General features: G+C 36.1%; 1 protein-coding gene across 3 annotated transcripts in view; it reads right to left on the bottom strand.

The window, feature by feature from the left end:
- KCNK2 (potassium channel, two pore domain subfamily K, member 2) overlaps positions 1-17,913 on the bottom strand; it is a 251,022-nt gene that overhangs the window by 37,609 nt on the left and 195,500 nt on the right. For all 3 annotated transcript variants that reach the window (XM_011929417.1, XM_011929416.1, XM_011929418.1), the window contains exon 6: positions 10,480-10,619. In XM_011929417.1, coding sequence (XP_011784807.1) covers positions 10,480-10,619 — 140 coding nt within the window. The remainder of the gene's footprint in view (positions 1-10,479; positions 10,620-17,913) is intronic.

Below are 17,913 nucleotides of genomic sequence, written 5' to 3'. Positions count from 1 at the left end.
ACGAGGTCAGGAGTTCGAGACCAGTCTGGCCAATATGGTTAAACCCTGTCTCTACTAAAAATACAAAAATTAGACAGGCGTAGTGGTGTGTGCCTGTAGTCCCAGCTACTCAGGAGGCTGAGGTAGAAGAATCACTTGAACCTGGGAGGTAGAGGTTGCAGTGAGCTGAGATTGTGTCACTGCACTCCAGCTCTGTCTCAAAAATAAATAAATAAATAAATAAATAAAATAAAAAATTTTCTCCCATTCACTCACATGAATTCTGCCCACAAATCCTTGGCCAGATCTGTTTATATGGCACCAAACACAAAAAGGACGAGGAAGTAGGGCCGGGCGCAGTGGATCATGCTTGTAATCCCAGCACTTTGGGAGGCTGAGATGGGTGGATCACGAGGTCAGGAGATCGAGACCATCATGGCTAACATGGTGAAACCCTGTCTCTACTAAAAATTCAAAATAATTAGCCGGGAATGGTGGTGGGCGCCTGTAGTCCCAGCTACTCAGGAGGCTGAGGCAGGAGAGTGGCGTGAACCCGGGAGGCGGAGTTTGCAGTGAGCTGAGATCACGCCACTGCACTCCAGCCTGGGCGACAAGGCGAGGCTCTGTCTCAAAAAAAAAAAAAAAGAAAAAGAAAAAGAAAAGAAAGAAAGAAAAGAAGAGGAAGTGCAATCCTAATATGTATCCGGAAAGAGTCAAATGAAAATATTTCATGATCAATACTGATGACTAGCACTTTTGCTGGAGAAAGAATAAGACATTCTATCTTGTTTTGAAATAAGAGATTTTATGTGTGTGCACCTGCACACATGGGCACACATGTGCGTGTGCACACATGTGCGTGTACACACATGCACGTGCATCATTTATTAGAAGCCGTTCTTTTGGTTCAAATCAAGTTTGAGGCAGGAAGAGCTAAATTCTCTTGTTACAATTAGGGTGTCATCCACTGAGCGCTAAACAAATCATCATGCTTTGTTGCAAAAGATGATTAAACAATCCCTGATTTGATTATTCAAAATGCCCCCCCGACTCTCGGTGCCAACCAATCACAAGCTAATATTCATTTAGAAAAAGCCATCTTAAAGAGGAGCTAAAACCAAGTTCATTTTGATCCATGTTTGAAAACACAGTTTCTTCTGTTCTCAGCAAACATAGTTTGCTTTTTGTAAAATGTGATTTTTTTAGCTCTGAATACAGGCAAGTGCAATACTTTGGTTTGCTGAAGAAAGTCCAAAAACAATTTTGAAAGCCAAGTTCATGGTGGCCACTTTTCCTAACACAATTTCTCAAAACAGATAACAGTCTCAAAATAGTCAAAAAAGAAAAATAATACTGTATCTTGATGCACTAAATCCTCATAATGTGCTCTCTAGCTAAAGAAAATGAAATTACTTATAAGGAGCTTTGAGGCGGAAACTATTAACTTATTTTCCTATTATTTACAAAGGAATAGAAAAAAATTATTCTGAACCTCCATTACCAGATGACACTCTGTGAAATATATAATCAAAAAGAAAAAAAAGTTACCATTTGTACTGAGAATTCAACCTAAAATTTTTTTAAAAAAGGAAGAAAACAAAAGTAATCTTCCTGCACATTTTTATTTTTTAAGAAAACAATTGAGCTATTGCCTCTTGGTTTAATAAAAGGAAGAATCCAGACAGGTTCTACCTCAATTGAGACAACAAGACACTAGAAAATTTGTGGGTCTAATTCAAGAAAAAAAAAGAAAACAAAAAAACGAGGATCTGGGTAGATTTTAGGAACATTTAATGTAGAAATTAGTCTGTTAAAAGTTCATAGAATATTCAACATATTTGAAATTTCTATATTCATTTTTTTACTAGGCTATTTTGGACTCTGGTTTTGTGATCAAATTCTAGTAATACAGACACCCTCAATAGTTTTTGTTTGTTTGTTTATCGTCTCTTTTGTGTTTACTTATTATTTCAACCAGGTAAAATGTTTAGACCTATAAGCACTCATGATATTTTATGCTCTACATAGCTCAATATATGATGATATTATATACATATAGTCTTAGAACTTTATAAAATTATTTGATTTGAGATAATTTGATATTAATTTATTCAGAAACCCATGTGGAAAGAAACAAACATTCAGTAAGCATTCAGCCACATCACATACACTCCTCACCACATCTTCACAGCAAACTCATAAAGGAGATACCATACCTTAATTTTATCAGAAAATAAATACAGATTCAAAAGAGATTAGATATTTTGGTGATGTTTGCAGAGCTAGTAAATAGTTGAGATAGAATTAAATCTCAGTTTTGTTGGCCTCAAAACCCACTCACTTTTCAGAAATCATACAAATCACTTCTTTTCACTTGAAAGAACGTAAAAATTTTAGGTTTCAAGATTTCACTGATCTATACCATAAATAATTAGTAACCAAATGAAATACGCAAAGCTCTTCTCTGTAGTTACACAGTAACAGATGGGTAAGCCTTGGGCACATGTTTCTGATGAGTCAATATTACCCACATAAGGCAAAAAGAGGAAAGAAGGAGAGGGAAAGAGAGAGGAAGAGGAAAGGGAAGGAGGGAAGAGAAGAATGGGGAAGGATGGGAAGAAGTGAGATAAGAAGGCAGAGGCAGAAATAAACAATAACAACAACAGGTAAGAAACATTGTGAGCAATTGGGAAGCAGCATAGCTAAAACGTTAAAAGGCTGGGCCATGGAGTCAGGCTATCTGAGTTCATTATTGATTCTTCCACTTTACCAGCTGTACAACCTTTCCCAAGTCACTGTACCTCTGTGTGTTTCCGCTTCCTTATTAGCCATTATTATTTGACAGCTGTGCATTGTACATGACTATCTCACTTAGTATTAAAAGGGAAATAACTTAAAATGTGTTCTAGAAGAGAAGTGTTTCCATTTCTGAACCTCCTCAAACCCTATTTCATTTTTAGTACACATTTTGACTTATTAAGGCCTCCCTGAAGTTAGAACCACAAAGGTTCATAGCATGCAACATAATACTGAGGCTATACAGAGACATAATTTGGGGTCTCGGTTCTGCAGAAATGACTGCTCATACAATTCACTTAGAAATCAGACATGTCTGGGTTTCTGGCAGTAAATGTTGCCTTCAAGCATAATTTAATTCTTGCCTTGTTTTATTCTCCTCTCCAATTGCCTATTTACTAAATAGACAATAACTTGCTGAACTCAGACTGTGACTGGAGAAAGAAAGAACTTTCTCCTTTGCATAATTAGGCAGAGCCAACATTGACCAGCAGATGAACCTCAAAATCTGATTGCTCTGATCTTTTCCCCATCACATAGTGAAGGGCACCCCTCTTCCCGCGGGAAAGAGAAGATGGGCCCTTTATGTATGCTTTAGTTTGAATAGCTCATCATGACCCTTCCTGCTTCTATTTTATTTTATTCTTATCCTTTAGCCAAAGAAGAGTTACATGTGTAAGACATAAACCTGAGAAGTTTTAGGGTCAATGAATACTATGCCCATAGTCCAATTTCAAGTAGTCATTTATAGCTGCTTGAATATCTCAGTAAGAGAACAATAACAGTAAGAAACACTGCCAGAAAAATTGTACCAAACAGTATTGCCCCCTCTGCCCTACAATATCATAGAAATCAAAGCAATAATTACAAAGTCTGACATATAGTCTGAAGATCAAAGAAAAAAGGAAGGGAGTGATGGAGGATGGGAAGAATAAAAAGAAAAGAAAAAAGTAAAAGCAGGCTATGTTAACAAGTGTTCTCCAATCAATCCTATTGGTCAAAGCTCCTTTTTCCAGCACTGGAGGAAGAAAAGTAAAAGCAAGCATTAGAAAGATCAGTAAGCAAACACAACACCTGTACAATCCTCCCAATAAAGAGATGGACTTCAAACTACCACAGATGAAGAGTTACTCCCAGCATCCAATACAGCACTCATCACATAGTAAGAACTTAATAGCAGTTTTTGAATGAATTAATAATTTAGGAACTCGACATTAAATAATTCTAATTCCTAACTGGTCTCCATGCCATGGCTCCATTCCCCAGGGCACCATTCACTAGGGTTTATATTAGTCATGCTCCAAGGGCTCCCACTTCCATAAAAACACTGTGCTGTTGCCCTTTGAAATTGTGTTTTATGTGGCCGGAACGATCTTAAGATATAGCTACTGTATTGCACCCATGCCAGAGAACAAGATTTACATGGTTTTCTATAAGAGTGGTGCATCAGGAGCACAACCTAATGGGGAATTCTAGTTACTTTTTTCACCTGTTTTATGTTATTATGTTAGCCTTTCCTTGGATTTGCTTCACCGTTTTCTTTAGTCAATATGATCCATCACTGTAACCATCTTCCTCTCTTCAAAACCTCGATGTCTTTGCCTTTCCAACAGACCCAATCACAAATCAATTTAACTACGTTGTTTGCTAAACTGTCCGTAGTCTCCACATCCCACACCTTAAGTGAAGGTATTACTCCACGTTGTTTTTAACTCCACTATTGACTTACTTTACAAATCTTCATTAGGTGAATTCATCTATACTCACAGCTCTCAGGTAGTGATGGCCCTATCTTCCCAGCTTTAATTTCCCCTACATTCCAGGCATGCAGAGGCAATTTTCTAAAATTGAACTATCTGGATGTCTGTTACGTCTGCAGTCATAACATGTCCAACATAAAACTATCTCATTGTTTCAATTTTTGCAAAATCTCTCATTTTCCAGCATTCTGTAATCCTATCCAAAGTTAGAATTATGGATGTCATTCTCCTTTTCTCTTTATTGTGCACAGTTAATGGGTCACTAAATTCTCTCTTCCTTTTATCCCCCAAATATTTTTGAAATCTGAACTTTCATCTCTATCCCACTGCTATCCTAGACCCTTCATTTGATAGTATCTGGATACCTGCAGTAACTCTCCCAGTTGATTTTCCTGAATCTAGCTTTGTTTGCAACTAAATCATCTTCCTCACTGTTGCCAACATCATTCATTCCACTTACTTAAAATCCTTCAATGGCTCCCTAAAGTTTTCTGAATAAAGTCTAAGCTATTCAAATGGCATTTGCAAATTGAAAGCACTTCTCCCATAAGAAATAATGATAAAGTGATCTACTGCAAACTTTCCGGGGCCCAGGCTGCAACTGTTTCTTAATTGCTCATCTCTGGCCAAGACAAAGAGCCTCCAAGTACCAGCTCTTTTCCTGAAAGAGTCATTGCCAACCAGAGTGAAATTTGGAGGAGACCAAATGCTGCCACCAGGTAATTAGGAAAACAAAACAAAACAAAACTATGTTCTTTCACATTCTCAGGCCCTTCACAAAATTAGGGTGAAATAAAAATTCAGAGACAGTCTTTCAAGGCTTCTTGGCACTAGCATTGTCCAGTCAAAGGGTGTAGTTTTCATACAATACAAGGCCAGCTTACTAAAGTGAGAGCCTCTATTTGCATAAGCATCTCCAGAGACTAAGGAAATTATATTGGTAGAGAAACATTGCCTGGCTATCAATTCACTGTGGCCAGCTATATTGCCACCTGGCCCGACAACACTAGCATGCTATGGTGTGGGCCACGGTGGTGTTTATCTCGTATGTGCACAGGAACACCCAAACACTGGCACATGGGCATCGATAGAAGAAGTATGTAGAAATCACAGGCCCTTTCAAGCTCAAGAAATGTGAACAGTAGGAACCTGAGTTATGCCTGTGTGTAGTAATGACGCCCTGCTCCATGCTTTCTTCCTAAGCAAGCACAGATTTTACCTTCTGAGTTTTGTGGTCACATCTTATTTCTATTATGCCTCCCTCAGGTAGCAGTATTATTGTATTATCCAGAATATCTAAATAAGCTTTATTTTATAAATGGAAACATTATTTCCTCAGAAGATAGTACATAGTTTCATAAAAAAGATAAGTTGACTTACCAATTCTTTCTGTTAAACATGTGCCTACCCTCCACTGGAGCTTAAAAAATAGACAAACGCTTTTACAGAAATGCATATGTTTCCGTGGAAAACTGGAAAATTACTGCACTCATTATTGTTTTCCTTGATGCAGATCAACTATAATTATATGTGGCACTTTTAAATATATAGTATGCTTCAACAAATCATTTCCTCTTCAAATATTTCAGATGGATTAGCTAGACCATGTTTTATTTCAGCATGTTGACGGAAAACAAAACATAATTTCATTAAAACTATTCTTCACTGGAAACATAATTCATTTCATTTTTCATTTTATTTTTATTTTTTTGAAGATAGAGTCTTGCTTTGTCACCCAGGCTGGAGTGCAGTGGCATGATATTGGCTCACTGGAACCTCCGCCTTCCCAGGTCCAAGCGATTCTACTGCCTCAGCCTCCGGAGTAGCTGGGATTACAGGCACCCATCCCCCTGCCCAGCTAATTTTTGTATTTTTAATAGAGACAGGATTTCACCATGTTGGCCAGGCTGGTCTCAAACTCCTGACCTCTGGTGATCCGCCCGCCTCAGCCTCCCAAAGTGCTGGGATTACAGGTGTTAGCCACAGTGCCTGGCTGGAAACAATATGTTTTAACATAAAAAACAGAAATGGAATAAGGGCACATACGACTAGATCTATATTTTCATACTTAAACCAATATGGTTTAAGCAGATTTGTTTTTGAAAAAATAATATAAGACTGGGGTTATTAGCCAAAATCTTTTCATTCAGGGAAAGCATGTGTCCAAGTATTATCACTTGGAAAATTTGAAGCTATATTTAATTTTGTATTTTTTATACTTTGTACTAGTTAAATTTTTTAGTGAGGAAGATTCCCAGTTATTAAAAATGTTTAGTGTTTTTATTCATCAAAACTGAAAACTAGAAATAACCTTGTTGTTTCTTAACACTTTGGGAGTTTTTAAAACTAACAGTGCCCAGAATGACTTGGGCATGGAAAGTAAGGAATACCTATTGAGTAGTCACCTGGCATTGGTTCATCTACACAGAGGTGACAACTAGATTATATTTAGTTGGCTTTTATTGATTTATACCTTTAGTGAGTTATTGCAAAACTAAAATTATATAATAATCATTTTCCATTGCTTTCAAAATTTTAACAGTATTCTGTTCATAAAAACTTTGGCCATAATGATATTTTGAAAATTATAAGGGGCCTTTCCCTGTCTTTCCTCATATTCTCTGTTGAATTCGTGACCCCATTTTGCAGTTCCCTAAATTACATTATAAATCAGAAAATATACATATCTATTCCAATTGAAAGCTCCATTTCAACTGGCTCCCCTCTCCAGAGCAGCTGCATCTTCGGATGGTTCACTTAAAGCTTTGGTCGTAGCCTTGACTTAGGTGAGCTTTCGGCAGATGCAATCACCAGACAGCACATGCTACCCAGAATATTAGGTAGATGCCAAAAGATGTGTGATAAGAAAAAACAAAAAACAAAACAAAACAAAAAAGCCCTGCAATGTTTAGCATGAAAACACAGTGCTACATCTCATACTTTCAGTTGAGAATCATGAAGATCGCTCATAAGCAGGCACACAACCCTGTTTTTTGTTTGTTTGTTTGTTTGAGACAGAGTCTGGCTCTGTTACCCAGGCTGGAGTGCAGTAGCGCCATCTCCGCTCACTGAAACCTTCGCCTCCCAGGTTCAAAGGATTCCCCTGCCTCACCCTTCTGAGTAGCTGGGACTACAGGCACCCACCCCCATGCCCAGCTAATTTTTGTATTTTTAGTAGAGATGAAGTTTCACCATGTTGGTCAGACCGATCTTAAACTACTGGACTCAGGTGATCTGCCTGCCTCAGCCTTCCAAAGTGCTGGGATTACAAGCTTAAGCAACCACACCCAGTCTTGATTTTCATTTTGAATAAATCAGTTATGTAGAAATTTGTATTTATTTGAAAAGATGGTGTTATGGCCTGATTCATGTCTCCCCAAAAGTCATATGTTGAAGCCCTAAGTTCCAGTGTGATTGCCTTTGGAGACAGGGTTTTAAAGAAGGTAATTAAGGTTGAATGAGGTCATGAAAGTGGGACCCTAATACAATAGGACTGGTGTCCTTTTAAGAAGTGAAAAATATACCAGAGTGTACATGCTCACATGATCTCTCGCTCTCTCTCACGCATGCACATAGAGAAAAGGCCATATGAGGACACAGTGGAAAGGCACCACCTACAAGTCTAGGAGAGAGGCCTCACCAGAAACCAACCCTGCTAGCACCTTCTTGGACTTCTAGCTTCCAGAATTGTGAGGAAAAAAAAAGTCTGTTGTTATACCACCCAGTCTGTCATATTTTGTTTTAACAGCTAGAGCAGACTCATTACTCTGGAAAAGTGTGCTAATTCTTTGACCCAGCTAGTCCTATCACAAAAAGCACTGTTTTTTAATAATACAAGTTTTAAACATTTAAGCAGATATTGTATGCCAATATCATCAATTAATAAAGATATAAAATTTCCCTCTGTACTATCTGTGCCTTAGTGGCTTTCAAACTTTTAGACTGTGGACCACAAAAACATTAAGATATAAGTGTGTATGTATGTGTGTATGTATATAATACATGGTTTATTTATAATATTATATGTGTGCATTTGTGTATTGCAAAACAATACTTTTCCTAACTACCTGACTGTATGAAATAGGTTCTGCTCAAGTCTATTTTATTTAAGAAATACATGCTTGTGTGCATGTGTTTTCAAACCCATTTGAAAGCCAAATTATTGCTTGATGTTTGAGTAGTTCTCTTTTTAGCTATGTTATCCAAAACATTCCCTAACTATGATTTCCACTTTTTCCCTTAGCATCTCAGAATATACATGAAGTACATATGAAGAATAACCATCCACCATATTTCTCTCTCTCTCTTCCATCCCCTACTGCCCCCACAAACACCACACTCACACATGCACACCACATACAAGGAGCCTAAGGTTGAGGCAAATCCATTGAATATGTCCTATTCAAAGCAAGGCGTTTCATGCAATTTAAATTATAGTGTCAAGCATATTGTCTTACTGACTTGTTTATAATAAAAATATTTCGATTTGATGATGCAACATAAGATATAGACTAATGCATACTGAATAAGTAAATTCCCAATTAGGAAATATAGTATCCTTGAAGTAAAGTATGGATAATTTACATTCTTGCTAGTTCACATAGGCACCTTGGGTATGAATAAAAAATTATATGACTTGACCTGGCATGGTGGTTCATGCCTGCAGCCCTGGCACTTTGGGAGGCAGAGGCAGGCAGATCACTTGAAGGTCAGGACTTTGAGACCAGCCTGGCCAACATGGTGAAACCCCGTCTCTACTAAAAATACAAAAAAAAAAAAAAAATAGCTAGGCATGGTGGTGCAAGCCTGTAGTCCCAGACACTCAGGAGGCTGAGGTGGGAGAATCACTTGAACCTGGGAGGCAGAGGTTGCAGTGAGCTTAGATCATATCACTGCACTCCAGCCTGGACAACAAAGAGAGACTTCATCTCAAAAACAAAACAAAAAAATTACATGACTTGATAATTTTCAAAGAAAACATTTGTAAAGGGAAGTTAATTTCATCATTTTCTATCTTATTCTATTTCTTTTGGGTGTATGCTTAAAGAATTCACGCTTGTAGCCATCAAAGAGTCTGACACTGGTATCTGTGGCCTAGGAATAGATGGTTAAAGGAAGGCAATAGGTACTATAGGGACAGGTTTTACAGATTTGTTGTTCTTTGAAACAATTAGCAAAGTTGACTAAGACCCAGAAGCAAGAAATACACATTTCATAATAAAACATCACCCTGTCACATTCAAACTAATAGTGATCCTGGATATGTAAATATGAAATCAAAATTTAATTTCCAAACAATAGAATTTCAAAATCAATATTTAAATTTCAAATTTTCCAAAATTTCATGGGTCAAAATTCTAATGTTCACTTCTATAAGTATAGTTGTACAAGATAAGTAAATTGACAACTTTTAAAATTGTTAAAATCTATACACAGGGAAAACGGCCATAATTCATACAGCTTTGGAATATATATACATGTGTATGTACAAATTTATATGGACATAAGAAAAATAAAATAAGTTAAAGGTAAAAAACCTTCCACATTATTTAAAACATTCACTATTTCATGCTCCTGATTTCTTGATACAAATATTTTCTATTATATTTTTCTTTACAGAATAAAATTTATTTTGTGCCCTTGAGAACAAAAGAAAGAAAACAAAAGAAAAAGAAATAACAAAGAAAATGTTTTTAGTTACATCCTTTTTCATTAGAAATTGCCCTCAGTTCTAAGACAGCAATTGGCATAGAAACATTTTCTAACTGAATAAATTACAACTCATATATTTGCTCATAGTCTCATACAGCAAATTCATGCTAAATAGAAAATATTAACATTTTAAAATGTTTAAATATTTTAAATGTAAACGTAAACATAATTTAAAATAACCTTTATTGAATTAACTAAATAGAAGTGTTTTTGCACACTTCTTAATTCTCACCTCTTCTTTTGTCTTTTTAGATATCACTCGGAGCCAATCTCCAATCATGCTCAGGACAGCAGCAAAGTAAGCAAGCCCTACAAGGATCCAGAACCACACGACAGGCTTATAGAAGTCCAGATATTCAATATCGGATCCACCTGGAGACAAAACAAAGTAGAACAAAATAACTTCATATTCTTAAAAGTAAACAATCTAGGTATTGCTAAAATTACTAACTAAATTTTGGTTTGCAAAACACAGAAATCTAGTATTCTTGTCAATGGACTTATATTATTTTCTTCATTTTGAATTTCTCATTTTCATTCATGTAATTCTTACCTTATTTTTCAAGAACAAGTTAAGTTTTTCTTAATGAAACCTTTCATTGCTTCTTCAGATCATCATGATTTTTCCTTGCTTCGTGTTTCATTTGCATTTATATAATCCATCTCAGTCTAGTACTTAATTATTCTATGTGTACTAAGTTTCTTTTTCCACCTCTATTTTAACAAATAGAAGATAGCGATTACACTTTTGTTGGTGTGTATTTAACTTAGCATATTTACCTCATTGCCAATAAATACATGCTAGCTAATCAACTTAATGCCAAACTGAACAGCAAGTGAACAACTCCAGTGATGGTTCATATTTTAAAGTCATCAGTAAAATGAATCACTAACAAATGCCAGATTCAATGACTTGATGGTTCGAATGAGAACAAATAGAAATTTGAGGGTAATACTACCATTCATCACTCTCTGACTTTTCTGAGAAATTCCCATGACTGTCATAAAACAAAACCGTAGTTCTCAAGAAAAAAAAAAAAAAAAGGCAAGGCTCTTTTTTTTTGTACTCTAATCCTTGAAGAACTTCTCCACCCACTTGGAACAATAACTATACCTATGAGAATCTGGGTTCATTTCAACACACTCTTTGTTCAGTACCCCATTAATATGGGGGCATTTATTAAGTCCCAAGAGTGAAACTGTTTTTATTTTCACAAATAAGAAATCAAGTACCTCTCTTGAAAAATTCATAATTTAGACCAAGAAATCCTCATATAGACAGTTAACCTTAATGGGGTATACTGTGTGATGACAAAGAGAATACAAAAGTACTATGAAAGGACATAGAAGAAATGATTTTTACTTCTGGAAGAAGGAAAGTAAGAATGGGAAAGTGAGTCTTAAGTAATGAGGATCAAAACTTGGAATAGCACAGTGTGGAAAATATATAGTATAGTCAAATGACTTTTAGTCACAGATAAATCTCCACATGCATTTGACCAAAGAGCAGATAAGCAGAAGAGAGAAATCTAGAAAAAGTAGGCTGTATCAGATTGTAAAGATTTCATCTTAACTCAATGGAGAATAAGTAAAAGTCTCTAGGGAGACAAGTCCTATATATACATGTTTGACTATCTCCACAGAAAGATCCAGTAGCAGAGAAGAACGAACTGACAGGGAAGCCCCATGAGAAGCTTTTGTTCTGAATTAGCTAAGAAATTATTGTGTCTGAGTTAGGGCAGAGATGGCAAGAAGAGTCATTTTACAGGCCGAATTATCAAGGACTGATGGCCAACTACTTGTTGTGATAAGTGAGAGGAAGAGCTCTCTGATGACCAAAGACCCACATTGTGGGTCTTTGGTGATATTGTAACTGAACGGGGGAAGAAAGATTGACTTTTTTAAAAAAGTAATTAAAACTGAAAACTGACAGGTTTGAAGTGCTTGAGGTAATAACTAAAAAGATCCTTAAATGCAAATCTAACACTTAATAGAACAGGGCAGAAGATAAGGATTTTAGGACCAACAGCATAGAGACTGGAGGTGCTTAAAAGAGCGTGGATTTGCTCAATTCACAAAAATTCAGCCAGTAAATTGCACGTATATCAAAGATCAAGTATAAAATACTGAATATAACATTATTGTAGAGAAATTAAATTTTGCTAATAAGCTGCACTTATATATTAAAAATCAAGTATAAATTGCAAGTATATATTAAAATCAAGTATAAAATACTGAGTATAACATTATTGTAGAGAAATTAAATTTTAAGTTGCTCATGATGACATTTTCAAATAATAAAGGGTCAATAAAAAGACAGCATTTTTCTGTCAGGTAAACAATTTGAATAGGCATCGTTCAGCTTTCTTTTGGGACAAAAGTAATTTTAAGAACACATTTTACAAACTGAATAATATTACTTTCAAATATTATAAAAATGTTACTTTGTGCAACATTAAAAACTCATTTCTGGGAATAATTATAAATGCATCTCGTGATGGTTAAGAGTTGGCCCATGGAGGATACAGCTCTAAAACTTCACAGAACTGATTTAAGAAATATGTGTGTGAACCTGTTACATGATAGGCTCACCAGTGAATTTCAGTTTTTCAAATGTTTTCATTTCAATGAGACCAAAATGACATTTTTTCCCAAGTACTTTCTCTTTCAAAACCAGAAAAAATCTTCATCCAAATATTTGTGACTCATTTAACACATAAGTTCACCAAGATGTTGACTTTAGAAGAGTTAGTTCATGCTCAGATTACTTTTTATAAGTCTTCTTTCTTATAAACAGGATGTCACAGTTTGAAAAGAGTAAATTAGCTTAATCACTAAAAGGTCTATATTTGGGTAAAATGTTCAACCCACAAGTTTTAGTGGAGTGTAAGCCCAGGGAACAAATGTTTTTCCTTTTTAAATCGCCACTCTCAAGATGAAATACTGGCAGTCAGATGATTTAGGAAAAACGAATACTACATATAAGAAATACTGTCAAACAACTCCCAAATCCTACTCACTTGCTGATATCTAAGATTCATGAATTAATTTTCACATTAATCAATTCACTTCACCTAAGAATCTTATCCAAATTAACATATCTGTGATGTCAGGATAACTTGCTAAGAAAAATTGTTTTATTTTTAAATTAGGAATAAATTAGGAAATACTTTTTAAAAAACTTCTTGACTTTTACAAGCATTAATTTCAATCTAGCTATGTTCAGGAAACCTACTCATCTGTCTCTGGCATACTAAGAAAGCCTAGGGTCATTTCTATTACTGACTTATTATTGACAGGGCTCCTGCCACGCTGTTTTTACTCTTTCCACAGACTTCTGAGATGCAGCCTACAAGATGCTACAGCCTACTCTCCCCTCCTAAGTCCCCACTGACCTGGCAGAAATATTCACTCCACTGCTTTTTTTTTTTATTGTCACTAAAAACGTGCACATAAATCCTTTCCATTTTAAGAACTTTCTGGCTAATCATAATAGGACAGTATACAGTTGGTAATAAAAATAACAAAGAGGTGTGGAGGTATAAAGGTTTTGGGAATCTTATAAACTTTTCCAAGTAGTTAAAATAAGTCTACTCATCCTGACATTCTTTTATGATATATGACAACTTTTTCTAGATGGTGCGATCTCTCTCCACATCTCTTGTCCTTAATGCTTGTGTAAGGAACTCAGTAGATTAAACTACAAAAAATATAGCTCAGGAAAGTTCAGGCTGGTATTATTGCTAGGGAACCATTATCTCCACAAAGCAGGTTTCCTAAACGTTTGCTGGAAACAGTCCCTCTACCCAGCGTTAAGAAAGCCCTAGATGGCTCTACAGAATCATTGATTAGGCAACAGAACAACCCATGAGGCCATGGCAGGCATCTCGTAGGAGACTTTTTTTTTTGAGATGCAGTCTCAGTCTGTCACCCAGACAAGAGTGCAGTGGTGCATTTTGGTTCACTGCAACTTCCACCCCCCGGATTTAAGCAATTCTCCTGCCTCAGCTTCCCGAGGAGCTGGGAATACAGGCACTTGCCACCACGCCCGGCTGATTTTTGTATTTTTAGTAGAGACAGGGTTTCACCATGTTGGCAAGGCTGGTCTCGAACTCCTAACCTCAAGTGATTTGCCTGCCTTGGCCTCCCAAAGTACTGGGATTATAGGCGTGAGCTGCCACACCCGACCCCTAGAAGGCTTAAAAGAAATTGGCCCTGTAAACCCTGCCTAACCTAGTTAATATGCTCATTTCCACTGATTGACAGAATATTCAAAATCAGATTGGAAGAGTGGGATGAAAAGGAAGACTTACGGATTACCTCCATAAATGAAATCATTTCATCCTAACGCCCTGTGGGTAGGTGTTGAGGGGAGTTGCATTCTCATGTTTCACACTTCCATTGACTTTGGGCAGGGCTATTAGTAAGACCATGTGGCCACAGAATTAAGTCACATTGCCAGCTTCCTTTTGCAGCAATAAAGCTGATGATCCAATTGCCATCACTCTCATGGTCTGTTTGGAACTCAGGAATGCAAGACCAGTTTGTACTGGCTCCTTGAAATCCCAACAGTAAGTATTCCATTTTAAAATACAGATGTCATAATATCAGCAGAGAAAATAACATATGGCAGACCACTCAAGAAAGGGGTAGCAGAGCTAGAGTTCAACACAGGTGTCTGAATAGTTCCAAAACACAGGCTCCTTCATTGAACCCAGTGGTCCATGTCATCTATGATGTCAGCTACTGTCCTTCTTATCATTTATCCACCAACCTGTTTTGCTCATACTGCCTGGGAAGTACTTAGCTAAGGCAGGAAACACTAAACTGGACAAGCCGTGCCTCTTCTCCTCAAGGTTCTCACCTAGAAACCATGTGGGTCTGAAGACAAGCACCATTCCACCAAGGGCCTCCTTACCTTGCTCTGTCCTCTCTCCAGCAGCTCCCAGCCATCGGCCCTTTTTCGTGCTAAAGAACTTGGGCATACAACATCCCTCTCCCTTAAATATAATTTTCTTTCTCTGTGATGTTTTTTCTGAATCACAAAGTATTTGTAAAGAAAAAAAAGATATATCCTGGTTTTAAAGAATAACCAAGCCACTCCAGACTAAGGTTATCAGTTCCATACACCTCTTCTGATTTTCTAAAATGGCATATCTGTTATAGAATATAAACATAGATAAATAACTGCATTTTAAAGAAAATGGGGGTCATTCCTTTAAACCGGCCTATAATTATTTTAGCTTAAATATCAAACATGGATTTTAATTTTGGGGGGTTTGTTTGACTTTACTTTTATTAATTAAAGCTATCCCGTCTTAATATGAAGGAGGGAAAATCTTAATTTCTGTTTTAGTATATCTTATTTTGTTGGTAAGTAATTTAACTGAATAAGGTGTTTCTCACTGCTTTAAGGACTCAGGACCCCTTTTAATAATGTTATAAATCCTATTTTCTTTTTAACAAATGGAAATATGACTTCAGTATTAAACAATAGCTTACCTACTAAACCAAACTTTTCATATGCCATTGAGTCAGAAAACCAGAATGCCAACAAAGGTGATATTTGAACTTGTATTTGGGGATTTGAAATTTCAGCATTCGAGAAGTTGTCCATGTCCCTCTAGGTACTTGTTCTTAAACTGGGAAAACTGCCATGAAAAGAGCAGCAGTCTGATGATCATAAAGAAAGAAAAACCAACACATGGCATCACTCACTCATTGTTTACAAAGATGGAACAGTATATAGGTATACCGAATTGTTATTCTTAGAAATTGTCTTTAAATCTCAATCTAGAACAATTTGCAATATTTTTCATGGAATGTAGTACAATTTACTTCCTGCCCCACGAAGCTGTAATTATCCATTACTGAATACTTTTCTCCTCAATATTTTCTCCACATGTTTTTACAATACTTCTATATATCTATTCTGAACCCTAAAAGTTAAGGAACTTTTTAGTTTGTTCACAGTCCCTAAGACTTCTGAACCATTTGGGTCAAATTCCACTTATTTAATCATGCAGATGGCCTTTATTTCTGTTGTGAGTTCTCTGAGAGTCACGAGTTAAATCAGGGAGTGACTAAACCCTTTACAGAATTTTCCTGTATTATAAAACAGAGCAAATACCAGGAAGAGAAAAAGATTCCCTATTTAATTGTTGCTCCTGGATTTCATGTATTCTGTCTCACAGGAACAGGAACTAGAACAATTATTGTCACTAAGTGCTAAACACAGTATCTGATATACAATATGTGTCCATTAAACACCTAAACAAACAAATGATCAATGAATATAAAACATCTCCCTAGCAGTCACACAAACCCTCCTTTTCCAAACAAAGCAATTTTTCTGAGCCATTGTGATGGTGGTAATGACCGCTCTTCAACAGATCTCACTCTTTATCAGGTACTTTCCTTGTTATCTGTTAAATTCCTGGCAAATTTCTACTCAGTTATCAACTCAACAATAGCAATTTTAATACCTGGCCTTTGACATGGTTGCAAAACTCTTAGTCAACACAAGGTGCTGTTTTCTAGAGGGTCTCTACTTGAACTAACTGCTTGAGGGTTGCAGGGAGAAACATGCCATGGTTTTTAAAGATATTTATGTTTTCATGATAAAATTCTCTTAAATTGAGCAAGCCCTGAGCACTCCACTGAATGAGTCATAATTTCAGTTATACAGGAAAGCAAACAGTTTGGTTACTAAAAATTACATTTCCAATAATGACTTTGAAGATGTAATTGCAAGAAAACTGAGTCCTTAATATGAGACATACAAATATGTGCTTCCTAAGTAAAGAATGTGATGGCAAATGATTATAACACTGTGAAAAACTATAAAAATGTAGTAAAGGTAAATACGCCAGAAGAGGAAAAATTTTACCTGGGGAAGTCCCAAATTGTATTATACCTCTATATGAGGGAGCACTGGGTACTAAGCTGAAGCCTAACTGATCTAGTAAACATTCAAAACTACATGTGTGACGAAGAAAATTTCATTATTTAACCAAATATACTAAATTTCACTGATCAGAATTCCATGATAATGTATTTGGATAGTTCAATAAATTCATGCTCAGATGGAATATGTGTTTTCATAATATTAACCATGAGGATTTCTTAGAACATCTGGATTTTTGCCTAGAACTTTTGGATTTTATTAGAAAACTAGGTAATGTGAGGACACTGCTTTGTGAAATTGTAAATTCTTCTCTGGCTTTTTCACTCTTTCACATTACCCTTACAAAATATTAACCTCAGGTTTACGGAAAGGAGTATTTTTTTTCTTTGTTTCCTATTAAAAAAAAAAATTGAGATAGGGTCTTGCTCTGTCACCCAGGCTAGACAGCAGTAGCTCAATCATAGTTCACTGCAACCTCAAATTCCTGGGCTTAACTAATTCTGAAAAGGAGTGTTTTTAAGGACTTCACTGGGCAGCTTCTAAACAAGCTATGGAAATGAATTCACTGGCTTGTATGACCCCTTTAAGGTATAAACCCTAAGGGTTTATATTAGAGGAGCTACCAGCCTTGAAAAGGAATTTTTAATTGTGTTAGGTTGGGTAATTATTTCACTTTTCTCTAATTTTGAAGAATCACCAACTAACACTTTATGGTTTTGGTTTTTGTTTTCTTTATTGGTTTTTTTTTTTTTTTTTTTT

Source organism: Colobus angolensis, unplaced genomic scaffold (genome assembly GCF_000951035.1).
Source record: "Colobus angolensis palliatus isolate OR3802 unplaced genomic scaffold, Cang.pa_1.0 Scaffold81, whole genome shotgun sequence".
NCBI classification, from domain to species: domain Eukaryota; kingdom Metazoa; phylum Chordata; class Mammalia; order Primates; family Cercopithecidae; genus Colobus; species Colobus angolensis.
Note: the sequence above shows the minus strand (reverse complement) of the source record. Positions and strands in the feature narration are given on the sequence as shown.